We start from the raw sequence: 21633 nt of genomic DNA, 5'->3' as shown, positions 1-21633 counted from the left end.
AATTATAATCCAATAGGATAATACTCAAAAGAAGGTGAATGAGTGTATTTTAAAGATTTTAATATAAGAGTTGAAAATCTTAACCCTATTAAACCTATGAGAAGGGTCTCAATCTTTTTAATCAATTGAACCCTAGTAGATTAAAGATGATCAATGAAACATCAACACACAAGAGACAAGAATTTTACATGAAAAACCCCTACACTAATTGTAGAGATAAAAAACTATGGGTCAGACACCGTAAAGTTATAATACGAAGAAGAGGTACACAAATTTACTTGGTGCTTGTTACTTATTAAAACTTACATCCTAGAACCTAATCTCATATCCACAATGTGGCACCACCATGCTCCTTTGTGGACTCCTCATCCCCTCAAGGGGGTGAGGATCTTTCCTATGAACCCAAAAATAAGAATCATGAAATTTTTGAGAGTTTTGAGTTAAGTGCATAGAATAATGACTTAAAGTTTAGGTGCATCTCATTTTTTAAGAACACTTTCGATAAACATTCGTAAGAGAAAACATAATGAACTTAAAATCTATTTAGGAATCATATTTTACAAAAACAATAATTTAGAAATTGAAGAATTTTATAAAGATTTGGATTGATTTGGAAATATTTTATATTTTAAATTAAAAAAATATTTGAAAAAAATATTCTTTTTAAAATTTAAATTCTTTTCCAAATTGATTTTATTATTTGAAAAGATTTAAAAAAAAATTTAATTTAATCTTTTTTCCAAATTTATTTTATTTCTAATTTTCATAACTCCACTCTGCCTTTTATGTCATTCTTATCAAATAACCCAACTATACTTACCTCTTTAATCCGAACTTGATTCCAAACAATCTTGGATTGATTTGGAAATATTTTATATTTTAAATTTTAAAAAATATTTGAAAAATATTCTTTTAAAAATTTAAATTATTTTCCAAATTGATTTTATTTGAAAAGATTTTAAAAAAATTTTAATTTAATTTTTTTTCAAATTAATTTTATTTCTAATTTTCATAACTCCACTCTATGCCTTTTATGTCATTATTATCAAATAACCCAACTATACTTACCTCTTTAATCCGAACTTGATTTCATAACAATCTTGGATTGATTTGGAAATATTTTATATTTTAAATTAAAAAAAAATATTTGAAAAAATATTCTTTTTAAAATTTAAATTCTTTTCCAAATTGATTTTATTTGAAAAGATTTTTTAAATTTAATTTTTTTTCAAATTAATTTTATTTCTAATTTTCATAAGTCCACTCTATGCCTTTTATGTCATTATTATCAAATAACTCAACTATACTTACCTCTTTAATCCGAACTTGATTCCACAACAATCTTCTTGAATCCTTCACAAAAAAAGTACGTAAAGTCCAAAACATGCACTAACGCCTTTATTGTACTAACGCCTTTATTGTGGAGAATTTGATAAGGAGAGAATATTTGTTTCTAATTTCTTTTTACTTCAATTCCAAGATTTTTTTTCCTTTGTTTTGGGAAATTTGCCTACAAGGAATATTTATTTCATTAGAAGATTTGTTTCCTTTTTTTCTTGGAAAATTTGCCAAGAGAATATTTACTTTTAATTCTCTCTTTACTTTAATTAATTGATTTTATTTTATTTTGAAAGACTTGATTTTATAGCGTTTCAAATTTCATCAATCATAACTTTTTGAACCCAAATGTTATTGAGTTAAGAAACCACAATTTTGATGAACAATTTAGTGATAATTTAATCTATTAAAATTTTTATGTCTATAGAAAGTATAGTATATATGGTATCTCTAATTTTAAAAATATTTTTGAAACCTAATCTTAGTAGTCTATTGGGAAATAATATAAACCAAATGATATACGAAGGTCTAGCACTTTCAAACCCCGAGATAGAATCTCCCTTTTATTACAGGACTTAGGTGACATTTTGACAAAAACTTGATCATATTAAGATTCCAAAGTTCCTTATTACAAATTTTCTTATTACAATAATCAACTAAACTTTTTCTCATAAATTATCTAAAATGGATGAACTTTTGCAATAGTGGTAGGTTCAATTCTATACTTTTTTTACGATGACCACATTTGGAAAGGATATCTACAAGTTATCTAACTTTTGTGAACTACTTGGATTTAAAGTTCAATTATATATTAGATGGGGACATCTCCTAGTGTTCTAATAAGTTTCTTTTCATGAATATATATATATATATATATATATATATATATATATATATATATATATAGGAAAACTTGATTACCAAAATGTTACCTTACGAATAACAAATTTAGATTGTTGAAATATGTATGATGAGATATAAAACATTTAAAAAATAACATAAATGAATGAAATCAAGGTATAAAGTTATAAATAAATGTTAAACAAATAAGATCAGAGTACAAACAATGAAAAATTATTTAAGAATTTTTATTTTTTCATTGATATTTTCATTTCTTCATTAATCATCACATGTCACCTTATTAAACTAGTAAAAAGAAATGGTATAGAGGCTGACAAGAGTAGCATTATTTTATTCATAATTGATATCCTAAAACAACATATTTATTCATAACTACAACCACAAACACATAGTACTTTCTTGTTTGGCATAGAAAGATGACAGTAACAAATCTAATGCGTGTGATGACCAACTCCAGGACTTGGTACAGATTCTTCTAGTATCCTATGATGACCAACTCCAGGGCTTGGTATGGACTCTTCGAGTATCCTTTGATGACCAACTCCAGGGCTTGGTATGGACTCTTCGAGTATCCTGTGATGACCAACTCCAGGACTTGGTATAGCCTCTTCGCGTATCCTATGATCATTAATGCTTGGTAGATGAAGAGTGAAGAATCTCCCATTGATACTGACCACCCGTGCATGACCTTCGTCATCACTTGAAGAAGAAGAAGCGGGTTTAGGGACTTTGGGAAGGAAAGAAGCTAGCTCCAAACTCTCCTCCATTGAGGAGACCTCTCCCTTCTTCAATCTCAGCATCTTTCTTGCTTCAAAAGTTGGAGTAGAGAAGACCAGTACAAGAATGAAGATAGGAGAAATTGAGCTTAACGTAGCCATGTAGAACGATGAGAGAGTTAACCAAAAAGAAACTAAAGGAGCTCTTGAGATATGGGGTCTATTGCAGTGAGCCATTTGTATGGAACTTTGTGGGGTTTATATACATAGACATTCTTTGCATGGGCTCTTTAGTGTTTATACATTTTACAAACTCAACCTAAAAAAGCGTCCTTTTTCTATATTTTTTTTTATTATTATCAAATAACTCAACTATACTTACCTCCTTGATTCCACAACAATCTCGAATCTTTCACAAAAAAAGTATGTAGAGTCCTAAATAAGGATAGATGGAATAAAATTGTCAACTTAACCTAAATAACCTAATGCACTAACACCTTTATTGTGGAGAATTTGCTGAGGAGAGAATATTTGTTTCTAATTTCCTTTTACTTTAATTGCAAGATTTGTTTTCTTTGTTTTGGAAAATTTGCCTACAAGGAATATTTATTTTATTAGAAGATTTGTTTCCTTTTTTTCTTGGGAATTTTGCCAAGAGAATATTTACTTTTAATTCTCTCTTTACTTTAATTAATTGATTTTATTTTATTTTGAAAGATTTGATTTTATAGTGTTTCAAATTTCATCAATCGTCACTTTTTAAACCCAAATGTTATTGAGTTAAGAAGCCACAATTTTGATGAACAATTTTGTGATAATTTAATCTATTAAAATTTTTTGTCTATAGAAAGTATAGTATATATGGTATATCTAATTTTAAAAATATTTTTGAAACCTAATCTTAGTAGTTTATTGTGAAATAATATAAACCAAATGATATACGAAAGTCTAGCACTTTCAAACCCCGAGATAGAACCTCCCTTTTATTACAAGACCTAGGTGACGTTTTGACAAAAACTTGATCATATTAAGATTCCAAAGTTCCTTATTACAAATTTTCTTACTACAATAATCAACTAAACTTTTTCTCATAAATTATCTAAATGGATGAACTTTTGCAATAATGGTAGGTTCAATTCTATACTTTTTTATGATGACCACATTTGGAAAGGATATCTACAAGTTATCTAACTTTTGTGAACTACTTGGATGTAAAGTTAAATTATATATTAGATGTAGACATCTCCTAGTGTTCTAACAAGTTTCTTTTCATGAAAATATATATATATATATATTTAGGAAAACTTGAGTACCAAAATGTTACCTTACGAATAACAAATTTAGACCGTTGAAATATATATGATGAGATATAAAACAGTTAAAAAATAACATAAATGAATGAAAATCAAGGTATAAAGTTATAAACAAATGTTAAACAAATAAGATCAGAATACAAACAATGAAAAGTTATTTAAGAATTTTTTTTTCCATTGATATTTTCATTTCTTCATTAATCATCACATGTCACCTTATTAAACTAGTAAAAAGAAATGGTATAGAGGATGACAAGAGTAGCATTATTTTATTCATGATTGATATCCTAAAAGAACATATTTAGTCATAACTACAACTACAAACACATAGTACTTTCTTGTTTGGCATAGAAAGATCGATGACGGTAACACATCTAATGCTTATGATGACCAACTCCAGGACTTGGTACAGATTCTTTGAGTATCCTATGATGACCAACTTCAGGGCTTGGTATGGACTCTTCGAGTATCCTGTGATGACCAACTCCAGGGCTTGGTATGGACTCTTCGAGTATCCTGTGATGACCAACTCCAGGACTTGGTATAGCCTCTTCGAGTATCCTATGATCATTAATGCTTGGTAGATGAAGAGTGAAGAATCTCCCATTGATATTGACCACCCGTGCATGACCTTCGTCATCACTTGAAGAAGAAGAAGAAGCGGGTTTAGGGACTTTGGGAAGGAAAGAAGCTAGCTCCAAACTCTCCTCCATTGAGGAGACCTCTCCCTTCTTCAAGCTCAGCATCTTTCTTGCTTCAAAAGTTGGAGTAGAGAAGACCAGTACAAGAATGAAGATAAGAGAAATTGAGCTTAACGTAGCCATGCAGAACGGTGAGAGAGTTAACCAAAAAGAAACTAAAGAGCTCTTTAGGTATGGGGTCTATTGCAGTGAGCCATTTGTACGGAACTTTGTGGGGTTTATATACATAGATATTCTTTGCATGGGCTCTTTAGGGTTTATACATTTTATAAACTCAACCTAAAAAAGTGTCCTTTTTCTATATTTCTTTATTATTTAGTAAATGTTCTTTTTTGTGAAGTTTTCTTGCTGACTCCAACATGATTGGCCTCCTAGTTGGACAAGAAGCTTCTCGGAAAAAGTAGAAAAAAATATATATATAATAAGAGTTATTGATAGATTTATACATTTTGAATTTTCTTTATTCTTCATATAAAAAATGAAAATGAGAGGAACAAATTTTAAAAGTCATGTTAGAAAATATTATATTTGAAATTTAAAACTATTATTTTATTTTGCTTCAACTTTTTGTTTATTTTGTAAAATAAGGACAAATACAATACAAATCAAAGTAGTAGAGATGAAATATATCTTACTTTGATATATAATAGGGAAGAAGAAATCAGAGAAGAGAGTTGAGACAGTTGAGAGAATGAAAAACAGAGAGAATGAGAGGAAGAGAATTTCTTTCTTTTTCTCGGGATGTATATTATAGGAGATGGGAAGCCCTTTTATAGGCTTTCCAAATGGCTTCCATTAATATCTCCATTAATGAATATTAATGAAACTCATAAATAACATTAATGGTTTTAATTAATGAGTATTAATGGAAGTCATAAATAATACTTAATTAATATTAATGTGGTGACATTCATTACTTCAGTTATAACACTCCCCCTTGGATGTACACCATATTGAAGAATATGCCTCATTAAAACCTTACCAGTAAAAAACCCTATAGGAAAAACCTAGCGAAGGAAAAAGAGTACAATATTCTTTTCTTGGTATATTAGGACTGCCTCGTTAAAAACCTTGCTAGTAAAACCCAGTAGGACAAAACCTGGATGAAGGAAAAAAAAGTACAGTACACTAACACCCTTTTACAAGCATACTCCCCCTCATGTCGATATTATTGAGTTGACACATTCCAATCCTGTGTATTAACTTCTTGAATGTTGAAGTTGGCAATGATTTTGTGAATAAATCTGTTAGATTATCACTTGAGCGTATTTGTTGCACATCAATTTCACCACTCTTCTGGAGTTCATGTGTATAAAAGAATTTTGGTGAAATGTGTTTAGTTCTATATCCTTTAATATAACCCCCTATTATTTGTGCAATGCATGCAACATTATCTTCAAATAATATTGTCGGGTCACCTTTGATAGAGGAGAGTCCACATGATTCCCGAATATGCTGGATCATAGATCTTAGCCATATACATTCACGACTTGCTTCATGAATTGTCAATATTTCTGAATGATTTGATGATGTAGCCACCATTGTTTGTTTGACAGATCTCCATAAAATAGCAGTACCATTGCAATTAAACACATACCCTGTTTGTGACCTACCTTTATGTGGATCTGAAAAATATCCTGCATTTGCATATCCAAGCAATTGTTGCTTTGACCTTTGAGTAAAATAAACCCATATCAGTAGTTCCGTGAAGATAACGCAATATATGTTTGATACCATTCCAATGTCTTCGAGTTGGAGCGAAACTATATCTTGCTAATAAATTGACAGAAAAAACAATGTCGGGGCGTGTACAATTGGCAAGATACATAAGTGCACCAATAGCACCAAGATATGGTACTTCACGACCAAGTAACTCTTCATTTTTTTCGCAAGGACGAAATGAGTCCTTTTTCACATCAAATGATTGGACAACCATTGGAGAACTTAAAGGATGTGATTTATCCATATAAAAACGCTTCAAAACTTTCTTAATGTATGTTGATTGATGTACTAATACTCCATGTGGAAAATGCTCGATCTGTAGGCCGAGACAAAATTTTGTTTTTCTAAGATCTTTCATCTCAAATTCCTTTTTTAAGTAATTTGTTGTTCTTGTGAGCTCTTCAAGAGTTCCAACAAGATTTAAGTCATCAACATACACTGCAATAATTGCAAATCCGATTTCTGATTTCTTAATGAAGATGCATAGGCATATAGGGTTATTCACATACCCTTCTTTTAGCAAGTATTCACTAAGGCAATTGTACCACATGCATCTAGATTGCTTTAATTCATACAAGGATCGTTGTAACTTGATTGAGTACATGCTACGAGGCTTTGTACTATTTGATTCAGGCAATTTAAATCCTTTAGGGATTTTCATGTATATATCATTATCTATGGATCTGTATAAATATGCTGTAATAACATCCATGAGATGCATATCCAGTCCTTCTGAGACTGCCAAACTAATTAAGAAACGAAATGTGATTGCGTCCATGACGGGAGAATATGTTTTCTCATAGTCAATACCAGGTATCTGCGAGAAACCTTATGCTACTAATCGCGCTTTATATCTTATGATCTCATTATTCTCATTGCGCTTTCGTACAAATACCCATTTGTATCCAACAGGCTTTACATTTTCAGGTGTTTGGACTACAGGTCCAAAAACTTCTCGTTTTGTTAATGAGTTTAACTCTACCTGTATAGCTTCTTTCCATTTTGGCCAATCATTTCTATATCGACATTCTTCCACATTTTGTGGTTCGAGATCTTCATCATTTCTTATGACTTCAGAGGCCACTTGGAAAGCAAAAATATTGTTAATAACAATATTATTTCGATCCCATTTTCTCCCGTGTGTACATAACTTACTGAGATCTCACAATTTTTAGGTGCCTGTGCCTCTTCAGGGGCTTTCTGCATTATTTGTGCCTCTTCTAGGGCTATAGATTTATCAATTTTAAACTGATCAGTTGTTTTAATGGTCTATTCTAGAGTGCCAAGTTTTTCTTGGGTTCTCCTCTTCCGGGGAGTTACATCCTTTGAGTCGACAGGTCTACCATGCTTCAGGCGTATCTTATATTCATTTGTTAACTGTCCTACAGGGACATCAATCTGTGTTGGAGTATTTGTAGCCGGGATATGTGACTTTGTCACTTTCTTTGTATCAATGAATGCATCTGGTAATTGATTTGCAAGATTTTACAAATGAATGATCCTTTGAACTTCTAGTTCACATTGATTTGTACGAGGATCAAGATGGGTCATAGTAGATGCCTTCTAACTAATTTCTCGTCGTTCTTCAAGAATCGACTTTTCTCCCCCTAATGATGGGAAAACACTCTCATTAAAATGACAATCTGCAAAGCGGGCTGTAAAAACATCGCATATAAAAGGTTCAAGATATCTTATGATAGATGGAGAATCAAAACCTACATAAATCCCAAATCTTCGTTAGGAACCCATTTTAGTGCGTTGTGTAGGTGCAATTGGTACATATACTGCACAACCAAAGATTCGTAAGTGAGAAATATTTGGTTTTTTTCCAAGCACAAGTTATGAAGGGAAGTATTCATGGTAAGTTATAGGTCGAATACAGACTAAAGATGCAGCATGCATAATAGCATGTCCCTAGGTGGAAGTAGGTAATTTGGTTTTCATTAGTAATGGTCGAGCTATTAATTGGAGACGCTTGATGAAGGATTCTGCTAAACCATTTTGGGTATGAGTATGAGCAACAGGATGCTCAATATTTATCCCTACTGACATGCAATAGTTAATGAATGTTTGAGAAGTAAATTCGTCAGCATTATCAAGACGTATTGTCTTAATTGGATAATCTAGAAATTGTGTTAGTAATCTGATTATTTGTGCAAGGAGTCTAGCAAAGGCAACGTTACGTGTAGAAAGGAGACAAACATGTGACCACCTAGTAGAAGCATCTATTAAGATCATAAAATAATGGAATGGTCCACATGGTGGATGGATAGGCCCACATATGTCCCCATGTATTCTTTCTAAAAAGACTGGTGACTCAGATATGACTTTAGTAAAAGATGGTCTGATTATCAATTTACCTCGTGAGCAAGCAACACATGAGTATTCATTGGGCGAAAGAATCTTCTGGTTCTTTAGTGGATGCCCATGTGAGTGTTCGATTATTCGACGCATCATTGAAGACCCTAGGTGACCTAGCCTGTCATGCCAAAGGACAAAAACTTTTGGGTCGTTGAACTTCTGATTCACGACAACATATGATTCAATAGGCTTTATAGTTGTATGATACAACCCAGAGGAGAAAGCAGGCAGTTTTTCCATTATAAGCTTGTGGCTAGATATAATGGAATTAATGTAAAGATATTCTACATTATCTTCATTCATAGTTTCAATATGATATCCATTTTTGCGAATATCTTTAAAACTGAGCAAATTTCTTCTAGATTTGCTAGAATATAAAGCGTCATTTATATGGAATCTAGTTCCATTTGGCAATGTTATGTTTGCTCTTCCAAAGCCTTCAACTAAGTTTGTAGTACCAGATATGGTACTTACATTAGCTTTTATTAATATCAATTCGAGGAAATATCTTTTATCTCGAAGAATCGTGTGCGTGGTTGCACAGTTTGCGAGATATACATCATCATCATTCATCTTGAGACCAAATAACACATGGATTTTAGATATAACTAAAAAAACAAGGCATAATGTAAATAACAAAAGAAAATAAAATGTAAATATAAGACATAATAATATATTATTTCATATATAAAGTAACATCAATCAATGTTAATTTTCTCATCATTTATCAAATGGTCTGTTTTTTCATTAGGACCTCCAAAGAAATCAATGTCATAGTAGGTTAAGTCTAATCCATCACCATCGGTAAAGTTCATCTCTATCTCTTTTCCTTTTGCTTTTATTGATGCTTGGTAAAGGTCGACCAAATGTTTGGGCGTACGACAGGCACGCAACCAATGCCCCTTCATACCACATCTAAAACAATTATTCTCATGGTTCTTAGGAGGTTTATCTTGTAAACGCTTCCCATTTTCTTGTTTTGCCTCAGTATTGTTCCATTTCGTATTGTTCCACTTCTTATGGTGCAATGAGGCTTTCATTTTCTGAAAATTATTATTATAAGAACCATGGTATCGGGAATTTCTTCCACGACCACAACCACGTTCTCATCCACATCCACGAGTTTGGGACGATATTGCATTCACTTCAGGGAATGATTCAAATCTAGTTGGATGAGACTGGTGATTTTTCATCAAAAACTTCTTTTTTAAAAAAAAAACCTTCATGGAGATGATGACGAAGGAAAATAAATGTTTTTGTGCGATTCTGCAGGGATGCTTAATTTCCTTCTTTGATCATAGCTCCAAGATTATTGCATCAAAATGTATTTCAACATCAAGGATCCAAGACAGAGAGTTCTTTCTCGAAATGTCCAGTGCCACAAATTTGAGTTTTGTGAGATTCGACATTGTCAAATAATTTCAAATATATGACAAAACAATATTATTAGAATCAATTATAATAGCTTGATAGCATTGGTATAACTTTGATTATAAACAGAATAAAATAATTTGTTTATAACTTTTAATAATATGTAACAAAACAAATCAATAATAATATAAATATGTAAAATTTTATTCTATATAAATAACTTCAAGTTCAAGATACGAGAATTACCTTCAGAGCAATTCGTGCTGATAACGTGTTGTAAAACAAGGACAAATATAATGCAAATCAAAGTAGTAGATATGAAATATATCTTACTTTGATATATAATAGGGAAGAAGAAATCAGAGAAAAGAGTTGAGAAAGTTAGAGAATGAAAAACAGAGAGAATGAGAGGAAGATAATTTCTTTCTTTTTCTCGGGATGTATATTATAGGAGATGGGAAGCCCTTTTATAGGCTTTTCAAATGGCTTCCATTAATATCCCCATTAATGAATATTAATGAAACTCATAAATAACATTAATGGTTTTCATTAATGAGTATTAATGGAAGTCATAAATAATACTTAATTAACAGTGGTGACATTCATTACTTCAGTTATAACAGTTTTTTTATTTTTGGTATTTCTTTTCTATTTTCTTTTACTTGTACTTTTTCCCAAGTGCATTTAAGTGCCAGACATTTTGAAAAGTTGGACATTAATTAGGAAAAAAAATGAAAATAAGAAAAATATGAAGGAAAAAATATATATATTTATACTCCTTAATTATAAAATATGAAAAATTATCGTTGACTTTTTTATTCTAAAATATCTTTTTATTTATTAAAAATTCCAATTATATGCCATCATGTGAACCTTCTTTTTTCCATATTTATTTATTACTTAATATATATTATTCTTTTTAGAAAGATTTTAAATATTTACTAATTCCTATTATGTTCCTTGCATTTTTCCTTATTTCTTTTTTTTTATATATATAAAATTAAGTATTTGCTAATAATTCCTACTTTTTTTCCATTATTTTTTTATCCTTTTTTATAAAAAAAAATTAAATAGTTTATATTAGTAAACCTTGTTTTTTCATGTTTCTTTATTATTTAATCTATATTTTCATAAATTCTTATAAAAAAATTAAATAATTTATTTATTAAAAAATTATGTTATTGTCCGTGGATTCTTTTTTCATATTTCTTTATTCTTTAATATATTTTTCATAAAAAAAAAATAGATAATTTATTCATTAAAAAATCCTTTGTTCCATGCATCTTTCTCATTATCTTAACCTTTTAACTATATATATATATATATATATATTTCTTTATTTTTAATATATATTATTCTTTTTACAAAAAAATTAGATAATTTATTTATTTATTTTATTCTTTTATTTCCATATTTCTCTAAACATTTTCTTTCCATATTACTTTAATACATATTATTCCCCTTGGATTTTTTTACATTAATATCTATTTTCTTGATTTTTTGAATATATGTTGCCTGCATCTCTGCACGTTTCACAATTCTTTAAGATATATACTAAATATGTTCTGTTTGGTTGCTAAAAAAATATAAGAAAATTGGATTTTTTGCTTTGTACAAATAAGTACAGAGCTGTGGAGCTTAAATTTAGGACAAACATTCCACCTTCTTACTTTAAAAATTGAAAATATTAACTCTCTCTCTCTCTCATTTCTTAGTAGTGCTTCCTCCTTGTCCTTTGCCACCTGGCATTGAACTTGTACCCATGATTACTTCTAAACCTATTTGGTTTTTCTAATTTTTCTTACCTATTTTGTTTTTTTTGTTTATTTTTTTCTACAATTTTGTATAGTATTTGAATTTCTAGAATTTTTCTATTTTATCTTCTTTGTTTATACCATGCTTGAGAGTCATTTGAGCAAATTATTGATTAGATTTGTATTGATTTTATGTTTGATGTTTGCTTTTCTTTTAAATAAAACTTTTTTTTTAAATGCTTGAGTCGAGAATTAATTGGATTAGTATCAACGAGTTTGAAAACTTTGAACTTATAAATTTCACTCTAAATGATTGAAATCTTGGAAATATGAAAAAAAAAACAACAATAATAGTTAGGCTATCTTGATTAATTGATTATCCTTGATTTTGCATGGCTTTTTTTTGGGTGGGGGGACTAAGAATTAAATTAATTGATTAATTATTGATATGAGTCTTTGTTTAAGTTATTTAAGAAGTTAAGTGGCTCAATTATTACTAACACTTGCTTTACAAGATAAAAATTGAAAATGATGATTAACTTGTGGAAATATATATGAAATTTTTTAAAATAGTATTATGTTTCTTTGAATTTTCAAATTGAAGAATGTACTTGATGAACTTTGAACTAAAAATGGGTTTTTGAGAAATTAATTTTCAAAATAATGTGATTTTAATTTATAATAAATTTCAAGTGTTTTTCATCAATTTCACATAGCCCCCGGTCCTAAACCTAACCCTAACCGGCATTCACATCATCTTCTTAATCTTTTATTTCTTTATCTTATCAAAATTTAGTTTTAAAATAAAATTTTGTTTCTAAAAATTATGAAATTGTTTTTAAGAATTATTTTCAAAATATTATCAAACAAACTCTAAAAGCTGCCCTCTCACCATTTAACAAGAAGCTAAATAAAGCTTCAAAAAGTTATTGATTGTGTAGAGACATATATATATATACTAATCAACATTTCTCTAATGGCAAGTTCACAATATTTAGAAAATAAAAAATATTAGTTCTATAGGTAGTTTTAGTCCATTAAATTGATTTCATCATTTTCGACTATCCATATTTTCTTGATTTACTCGGTATACAACGTTTTGCCAAGCCGGTATCTTTATAGTACATGCTTATGAAAGGGAGGTGACAACCTTTTCAATAACCATCAACCTTGAAGGAAGTCAATTAGAAACTATATCAGTTAGTTCCACACTAATATCATGTATTTGGATATGAAAGATTGAAAAAGGGCTATAATATTGGCCTCCAAGAACTAGTTAGCAGCGTGTTGTTCTGCTCGTTGGCCAAGAACATTAACCTACATGGCATGGAAGATTCCCTAGCTAAGACAAATCCATATGTTAATATTGTGAAAGAAAAGTTGACTTCTACTAACCCCAACTTTAAAATCATTTTAGTAAATAATTAATTTGAACTAAGCATGAGAGAATCGTTAAGATAATATGAATCATTGATGTTGCTATTTAATTAAAAGGAAAATGAAGGAATTAAAATAAGTAGAAATATGTTGGAAAAGTAAGTATGGTTTTTGGACCAAAATCTTTACAAATCAATGGGAATTGGAAGTAGATAAGTTATTAGAACCATGTTAAACATTTTATAAGGTAGGAAATAATTCAAAATCGATAAACATTGACTAAATTAACTATGTATATGAAATTTCGAAAAAACTCATTTTCTTCTCCTATATTAGAAGGAAACTCAATCAAAGCTCAAAAGTAAAAAACAAAAACATTAATCATAAGAAAGAAAGGCAAGATTGCTTCATGATCTTAAGCAGACCGATTCCTCGATCAATTTTTTATTCTTGGAGATGAAATATATATATATATATATATATATATATATATATATATATATATAACCCACTAAAAATGTTTTTTTAAGGATTAAATGGTGTGATTAGATTGAACAAAGTCTTTATGGAATAAGTATTCAACTACTTCTAAATCTTTAAATACTATCTTATTGAATATTTGTTAGATAGATATGTTATGAAAGTATGGGATTCAATGATAATGATATCATTCAACACACCAAAACTTACTATCATCCACTGAACATGTAAAGGTTGATATATATAATAAGTTTTTGTTTAATTGATAATTATATATAGCATATCATATTTTAATCTTCAAAATTTTAGCATGTTGCCCTTTATATGGCTCCTATGAAAAGGGCCAAGCCCAATATCAAAGGCTTCTTAGAACACTTCCACTTGAGCCCACATAAGAGCCCAACAAGCTCATCTTTTTTCTTTCCAATATATATTTATTTAGTTCCAACATACATAGTTTCTCACACAATTTTTTTTATTTTTTTATTTTTTTTAAGAATTTTCTTGCAACAGCTCTAATAAAAGGCATCACCTCCCATATATACAAAATGGCTTTTAATCATATTTAGCCCTACATGGTGAGTAAGTATTAGACATAAACACCAAATGGACCCTACCCTACCATACCCAAATTCAAATTTATTGCTTTATGAAAATTTAAAAGGACTTTAATCCATATAGACTGGTTCAAAACTACATGTACAACTGCAAATATTAGATAAAAATTACAAATTTGAGCAAGTACATGTATTGAAAATGTCAACAAGTTACACATCTACAAGCGTGTGGCCCTCCTAATATAACAATTATAGCGATGACACTTACTGGGGAATCAAACTCTTACACATATACAAGCGTGTGACCCTCTTTCTAATATAACTATTATAGCAATGACACTTATTGGGGAATCAAACTCTTTAATATATTTGACTCACCCATGCCCCTTTGTCTGCTTTCATTTGTTGTGTTTTCTGAGGATCTCACTAGCACAGAAACAGGTGGTTGACTTCAAATATTTATTTATTTTTCAACCATAGCCCAACCCAAGTCGGCCAAACCGTATGAACCATTTTCATAATATCTCAAATAAAAAGGGTTTTTTTTTCTTCTCAATAAAAAAAATGATTAAAAGAGATAAAAAATTTCAAATTTATAAAATTAATCTCTCCAATTCTTTAATTTGAAAAATAACTCATTTTTGACATAAATACCCTTTAATATTATGATTATTTGCATACCTATTTATATATATATATATATATATATATATATATGTTACTTTTATTAGTTTTTAGAATTGGGTGTGAAACCATCAAGCTTCCATAGAAGTGAACTAATGCTAATGGGCCCCTTTTGAGTCTCTCGAGTAGTCAAATAAAGTGGCACTTGTAGCATAAATTTGATAACATTCATGTATCTTCTGAAAATACTGGATGGGTTTCCAGGAAAGATCTATGGATGCCTCCTTGAATGTGTAGCATCTGTCCCTCTCAATAGTTAGTGCTGTCACCATTGGTCTGGGTATATATCGCCATCAAAGGCATACGGACATATGGGTTTTTTTTTTTTAGCACTAGAATGCTCTCAATTCTAGCACATGAAAGCAATGGGGACTGCAACATTTGGAAAATTACCATCGACAACATGCATGTGCCCAATATTAATGAATGTACCACAATGTCCAAGCCAAATAAGGAAGCTTGTCCCATACATTGAAACCAAAACTGTTCAGGGTTTAGCCTTAATTGGTTTGATAGACATTATAAATCTATTACGTACCAATCGGTTTAAGCTTTTAAGTCGATGTGTAATTTAGTATGATCTCGGTTTCAACTTACGAAAGATCATGAGTTCGAACCTCAATGAAGTTAATTTCTCTGCTTATTGACTCTACTCCCTAAGCTCAAAGGGATTTCCCTTAAGGTTGGATACCAACAAGTCAAAAAGTGTTTGAAGTTTTGCCAAGAAATAGAGGCCGGCAGGCGGCTTGACCAGAGCATATGCATGCCTAAGAACCTAACCCAATATTTACAAAGTAGGAGCAAAAATATTCCCTCTCTCTTCAACTTCAAAAATGTTGACTCAGCCAACCCACTTGATCATCTCACGTCTCTCTCTCTCTATATATATAAACCCTAGGAAGTGCCACACACAACCAAACTGCAATAGACCCATACCCCAAAGGCCTCCCAATATCTCAAAATCTTCTTTGTTTCTCTGACTACTAATCTCTTCCCCACCAGTCCGCATGGCTAAGTCAAGCTCTTCAGTTCCCCTAATCTTCATTCTTGTACTGGTGCTCTCCATTTCTGCTTTAGATGCAAGGAAGTTGTTGAGCATGGAGAAGAAAGGAGGGGTTTCTTCTATGGAGGAGAGTCTGATCCTACCTTCTCTTCCCAAGGGTTCTACACCACCTTCTTCTCCTAGTGATAAAGGTTATGCAATGGTCAATATCAATGGGAGGCTCTTCAGTATCCATCTTCCCAGCATTAAAGATAGGATGCTAGGAGAGTCTGTCCCAAGTCCAGGAATTGGACATTAGATATACTCATCTTTCTATGCAAAATTCCAACTCTTTCTTGGGAAGATTAGCCTACCTCTTAGAAAATTGAGAATTTATACTGTTATATGATTTGTATTTTTCTTTTGCTTGGGGGTTTTGAGTTTGAGAGTTTGATAGTTTGATTAAATGTATACGTAGACAATGTATATTTTATACTTGTTGGTTTAAATTAAACAAGAAAATGTGTTTGTATTTGTCTTGATGATTACATAAGCAAATGAAAATTAGTCAATATTTACTGTTTTGGTCACGATGCATATGTTCATACATTGGTGTCAGTATTCATTCTTATGGAATGGGAACCAGAAACAAGAGCTTCATTTTATGGGAATGGTATGGAAAGAGAACAGTTTACTTTTTCTTGAAATATGGATAAATGGAAGTTCAACTCTTAAAAGAACTTCATGAAATCATCCAAAATGATTAATTTATTTATTCTTTTTTAGGTGTGAAAAACAATTTGAGAAGTGTTTTTAAAAATAATTTTTATACTTAAAAATAGTAAATTATTCTTTAGACTTAAAAATATGTTTGATAATTTTTTTTTTTATAAAACATGAACTTTTTTAAGAATATGTCTTGAAAATAGGGTTTTTTTAATAACGTATTTAAATTATTTTCACTTATTTTTTAGGAATTATTTAAAAGAATAAGTGTATAATTATGGAGGATGATTAAAATTAAAATATTAAGATAAAAGTATTAAAAAAAAAAAAATCTTTTGAAATATGGAAAATTGGTTGAAACACATGCATTCAGAGTTCCCAAACATATTTGTATCTCAAAAAGTATAAAAAAAAAAAAAAAAATTAATTTTTCTCATTCACCCTTTTTTTTTTTTTTTTTTGTAGAAATTGTTTTCACAAACAATTCCTAGACATGCCCAAGTCCCCCACTTATTTTTTAGAACTCCAAGGTATGCTTGTACAATTAGTTTTCATGCAATGAATGTCAACATCAAGTTAGCATAGGTCCTACTATTAATGGGTGATTTAGTTTATCAAGTGTTTACAAGATATGATGAGTTTCTAGCTGTCGTTTGATTAGGAGGGGCCTCAAAAGAAATTTAGTTCACCGTATTCAAAATGTACTATGAATCAATGCATTCACATTTTCTCCAAGCCTAATTTTGTATTGGTGGGTCCAAGTAAAGAAATATATATAACACATACACATGGGTTTGTAGCACATATACTCGGAGAATTTATTATGTAATTTTGGGATTCTCTCACGCGGAGAAGACTGATTCTATTTGTAAAATTTTATTCAAGGAAAATAGAATGGAGAAGACATGGTATATTTTCATTAGAAAACAAAGAAAGAGGAACAACGACATACATAAACACACTTCCTACCACAGTTAGGTAAATTTTTTAATGGTTTTGAGCTGTCTCTAATTGACTTGTAATTTTAAATTTTGAGCTTAGAGCATATTGTCACATATAGTTTGTTGCCACATGGGCTATGCTGTTGCGTTAAAACTCTAGACTCATGACAATATGCTCTAAAGCCTGTTTAAAAATATTTTGAGAATAATTCTTAAATGATAGTTTTTAAGAATAATTTTTAAAAATAGTTCTATAATGTTTTCTAAAATAAAAATCTATTTCAAAATTTCAAATGTTTCCAATCTACTTTGTATAATCTCAAATATTTTTTAAAAATAATTTTTATTTATAATGTTTTACTTTTATTCTTCATATCGTATAATTATTTTTTAAGATAATTTTTAAAAATAAGTAAAAATAATTAAAATATATTTTCAAAAAATATCCTGATATAATATTAAATCTTCAAAATAATATTTTCTATTAAAAAATTACCAAATATATTTCACAAGTCTAGAAAGCAATTTTCCATTTTTAACCACAAAAAATTGTTTTTAAAAATAGTTCCAAAGAGACTTTGTGAAACATAGAATTGAGAAAACAAGAAAGTGTAATAAAGGAAAATTGAATTTAGAAAACAAGAAAGGGTAATAAAGGAATGTTATAATGACAAATCCTATATATTTTTATTTAATGGTTTGAGCTTTGGCAAATTCAGCTGTAACCTATCAATTTTTTAGATTAGAACATAATAATGAATATCCAAATAGAAGAATCCTTTAACCAAATAACTCATGCTTTTATTGGATTGAAAGTTAATTTTGCCAATATTCAAGCTAAGCTATGCTCAAGGTCGAGAATTGGTTCAAAAGTAGAAGGTGGTCCAAAAAACTAACACGAGTTTTTGAACAACTTTCCCCTTTTCAACCTCACTAAGATAGGTTTTTCCTTAAACCATTTACCCTTGTTCGAAGGGAGAAGTTAATTCATTCAATAAAGCGTTATTTGTTTGATTTAGCAAGGGGAGTGTTACAAATAAGTCACCAGCCAATGAAACAATGGTTTATAACAAAGCGATCTGAGACATCGAGCGAAGAGCTCCAATGCGCGTATTAAGAGCTACACGGATGTCGTTGTCACAAAAGTCAAATCAACATCATAACAATGACATTCTAGAAATTGTTGGGTCAACTACAATTGGTCTAATATCTATTTGCATATGTGTTTAAAATCAATCCACTTGATATCCCGACAACTCAAAGTAGTTAGATATATATACTCTAATCAATCTTCAATCTAAAGATGCCTTGATCTCATAGAATATTAGAATACATGGTTTTTTTTCCTCCATTCTAAGGAGGCACCTTATCAATTGGGTTGCCTGGCTGACTCTTCTAGCTTGGTTTAGGGTTGGGTTAAGATTGGTTTGGAAATTTAGTTCTTAGCACAAGCTTCATCCTATACCCATAGATAGGATAAATTAGTTTGACTATTTTACTTACAAATATGTAACAAGATTTTGTGTGGTAATGCCTTGTTACATGTTATTTTAGTATTAAATGTATTTTTAAGTTTAGTATATTATTGTTGAATGTCACAAATTGTATAATAGATGTATTACCACTTATTTTATTTTTTTAAATATATAATACTCGTATAAGTTTTTATTAATTTTGTCTTTGAACTTACTATTGATATTTCTATAAAATCCAAGACTTCCTTTGGGTGGGACTCAAGCTGGGCCTAGGATCCAGCCTAAAATTTTGTGTGGGTTGAGCCAAGTTTTAGACCACCTAACCAAATTTCCATCCAATTCTAAAATTCTTCCATTTCCGTATTACATCTCTTCCTTTCTTTCTAGAGTTACCAAATTGTTTTCCATGATTCTGTTGCTTTATGTTATATTTGGTCCCGGAAAATACTATGGAAAGAAAAAAAAATGTTTTCGAAAATAATTTTCTCATATTTGGTTATCTTATGGAATATACGGAAGAAAATCAAATGTAATTAAAATTAATTAAAAAATTATACATTTTTAAATTATCTAATTTTTATATTGATAAGTTTAAATAAGTCATATGAGTTTAAAGTAATAAATAAAATTAATTTATTGAATTTAAATTTATTTTTTGTTTTTCTTTACTTTTTCTTCCCTTCTACTTTTTTTCTTTATTTTTTTCCATTGCATTTTCCCTCTAATTTTCTAAGAACCAAATATAACCTTAAATTTTGAGAAAATCAATATAACTTTCATGGGTTTCTTCAATTTCATTTTTCACAACATCTTTCACATGCTTGTCAACTAGAGGTCACGTACCATCTTACTTTCTTCCATAGAAATGGTAAAAAGAAAGATTTATGCAAATAAAAAATTTGGAAACAAATACATACATATTTTATGATCCTATTAGTTAAAACAAATGTCTATACCGGAGTCGCAACCAAACCAACTCAGTCTACTTTTATTTATTTAGTTATTTATTATTTCGATATCTTTTCGTAAGCATATTTAGATTGGATTACATATGTTTTATTTATAAAGTATTTTCAAAAATTGTTTTAAAAAATAATTTGATATATATATATATATATATATATATATATATATATATATATATTTTAAATACTCTATAATGTTTTGTAAAATAAATATCTATTTGAGAATTTGAAATCTCCTTAAACTATTTTATATTTTTTTAAATATATTTTAAAAATAACTTTTATCTTTAATATTTATTTTTAATCATTTTCTATATATTTATATAATTATTTTTTAAACAATATTAAAAAGCAAATGAAAACAATTTAAAGCTTGCTTGGAAACTGTTTTTTAGGTTTTTTTTTTTCAAAAAAAAAAAAAAAAAAACAAGAGAAAAACACATTTAGCAGGCTAGTTATAAGTTTTCTATTCTTAAACACACAAATTTACACGTATCATGTCCCTATCTATCAGTTTTGAGTTCTGAAATCAAGCCAAATGTCAAAAGCAGGCTACATTGATAGCAATAGTTACTATAAGAGTCAATTTTTCCAAATCAACCTTTTGAAGATCGCCAGGCCTGCAATAGGATTAACTGTAGTCACTTCAAATTTTTTTTGGGTACATTTCGCCTCCATCAGAGAATGTCCAAAAGGAAAAGACAAAATGAAGAGAAAGAGGAGTTTTTGGGGGCAAAATGGTGATTTTACAAATATATATGTATATATATTAAACTTTTTGCAAAACTTATATTCAAATTAGCTTTTTTATTATTACATAAGAGTCCTATCATAAAAAATATATTTTTTTCAAAATTTTAAGTTGAAGGTGTAATTACTAATGAATCGGTAATGGAGTATATATTTCTAATTATTCATAGAACTTTCCATGAATTGATGTATATAATTTAATATATATAACTAAAAATATATACTTTAATAATAAAAATTTTATACATTTAAACTTAAGAATGTAGTATTACCTCAATAAAGATAAATTAATAAAAATTATAATAAATAAATATTTTATTTATTAATAATATTAAAATAATAAAGTTATATCACATATAAATAAGATATAAAATTATATAATTTATTAATTAAAGATATTTAATTTATTGTATTTTAAGATATTAACTTATTTGTATTTTAACAAATTTATCTTTACTGAAATAATATAATACTTCTAAGTTTCCACATATAGATTTTTTAAAATTATTTTAAAGCATATGTTTATAATTTAAAAAAAAACCTATTATTTGTACACACA

The 21633-nt window shown here is 29.2% G+C and overlaps 3 protein-coding genes across 3 annotated transcripts; 1 reads left to right on the top strand and 2 right to left on the bottom strand.

The window, feature by feature from the left end:
• Positions 1–2630: 2630 nt before the first annotated feature.
• LOC117909043 lies at positions 2631–3077 on the bottom strand. The gene has a single exon (XM_034822945.1). The coding sequence runs from the start codon at positions 3075–3077 to the stop codon at positions 2631–2633; it is 447 nt and encodes a 148-aa protein (XP_034678836.1).
• Positions 3078–4602: 1525 nt separating this feature from the next.
• Positions 4603–5052, bottom strand: LOC117909040. The gene has a single exon (XM_034822941.1). The coding sequence runs from the start codon at positions 5050–5052 to the stop codon at positions 4603–4605; it is 450 nt and encodes a 149-aa protein (XP_034678832.1).
• Positions 5053–16242: 11190 nt separating this feature from the next.
• LOC117909039 (precursor of CEP14) lies at positions 16243–16536 on the top strand. Its single transcript, XM_034822940.1, has one exon. The coding sequence runs from the start codon at positions 16243–16245 to the stop codon at positions 16534–16536; it is 294 nt and encodes a 97-aa protein (XP_034678831.1).
• Positions 16537–21633: the final 5097 nt, after the last annotated feature.

Source organism: Vitis riparia, chromosome 19, assembly GCF_004353265.1.
Source record: "Vitis riparia cultivar Riparia Gloire de Montpellier isolate 1030 chromosome 19, EGFV_Vit.rip_1.0, whole genome shotgun sequence".
NCBI lineage: Eukaryota > Viridiplantae > Streptophyta > Magnoliopsida > Vitales > Vitaceae > Vitis > Vitis riparia.
Note: the sequence above shows the minus strand (reverse complement) of the source record. Positions and strands in the feature narration are given on the sequence as shown.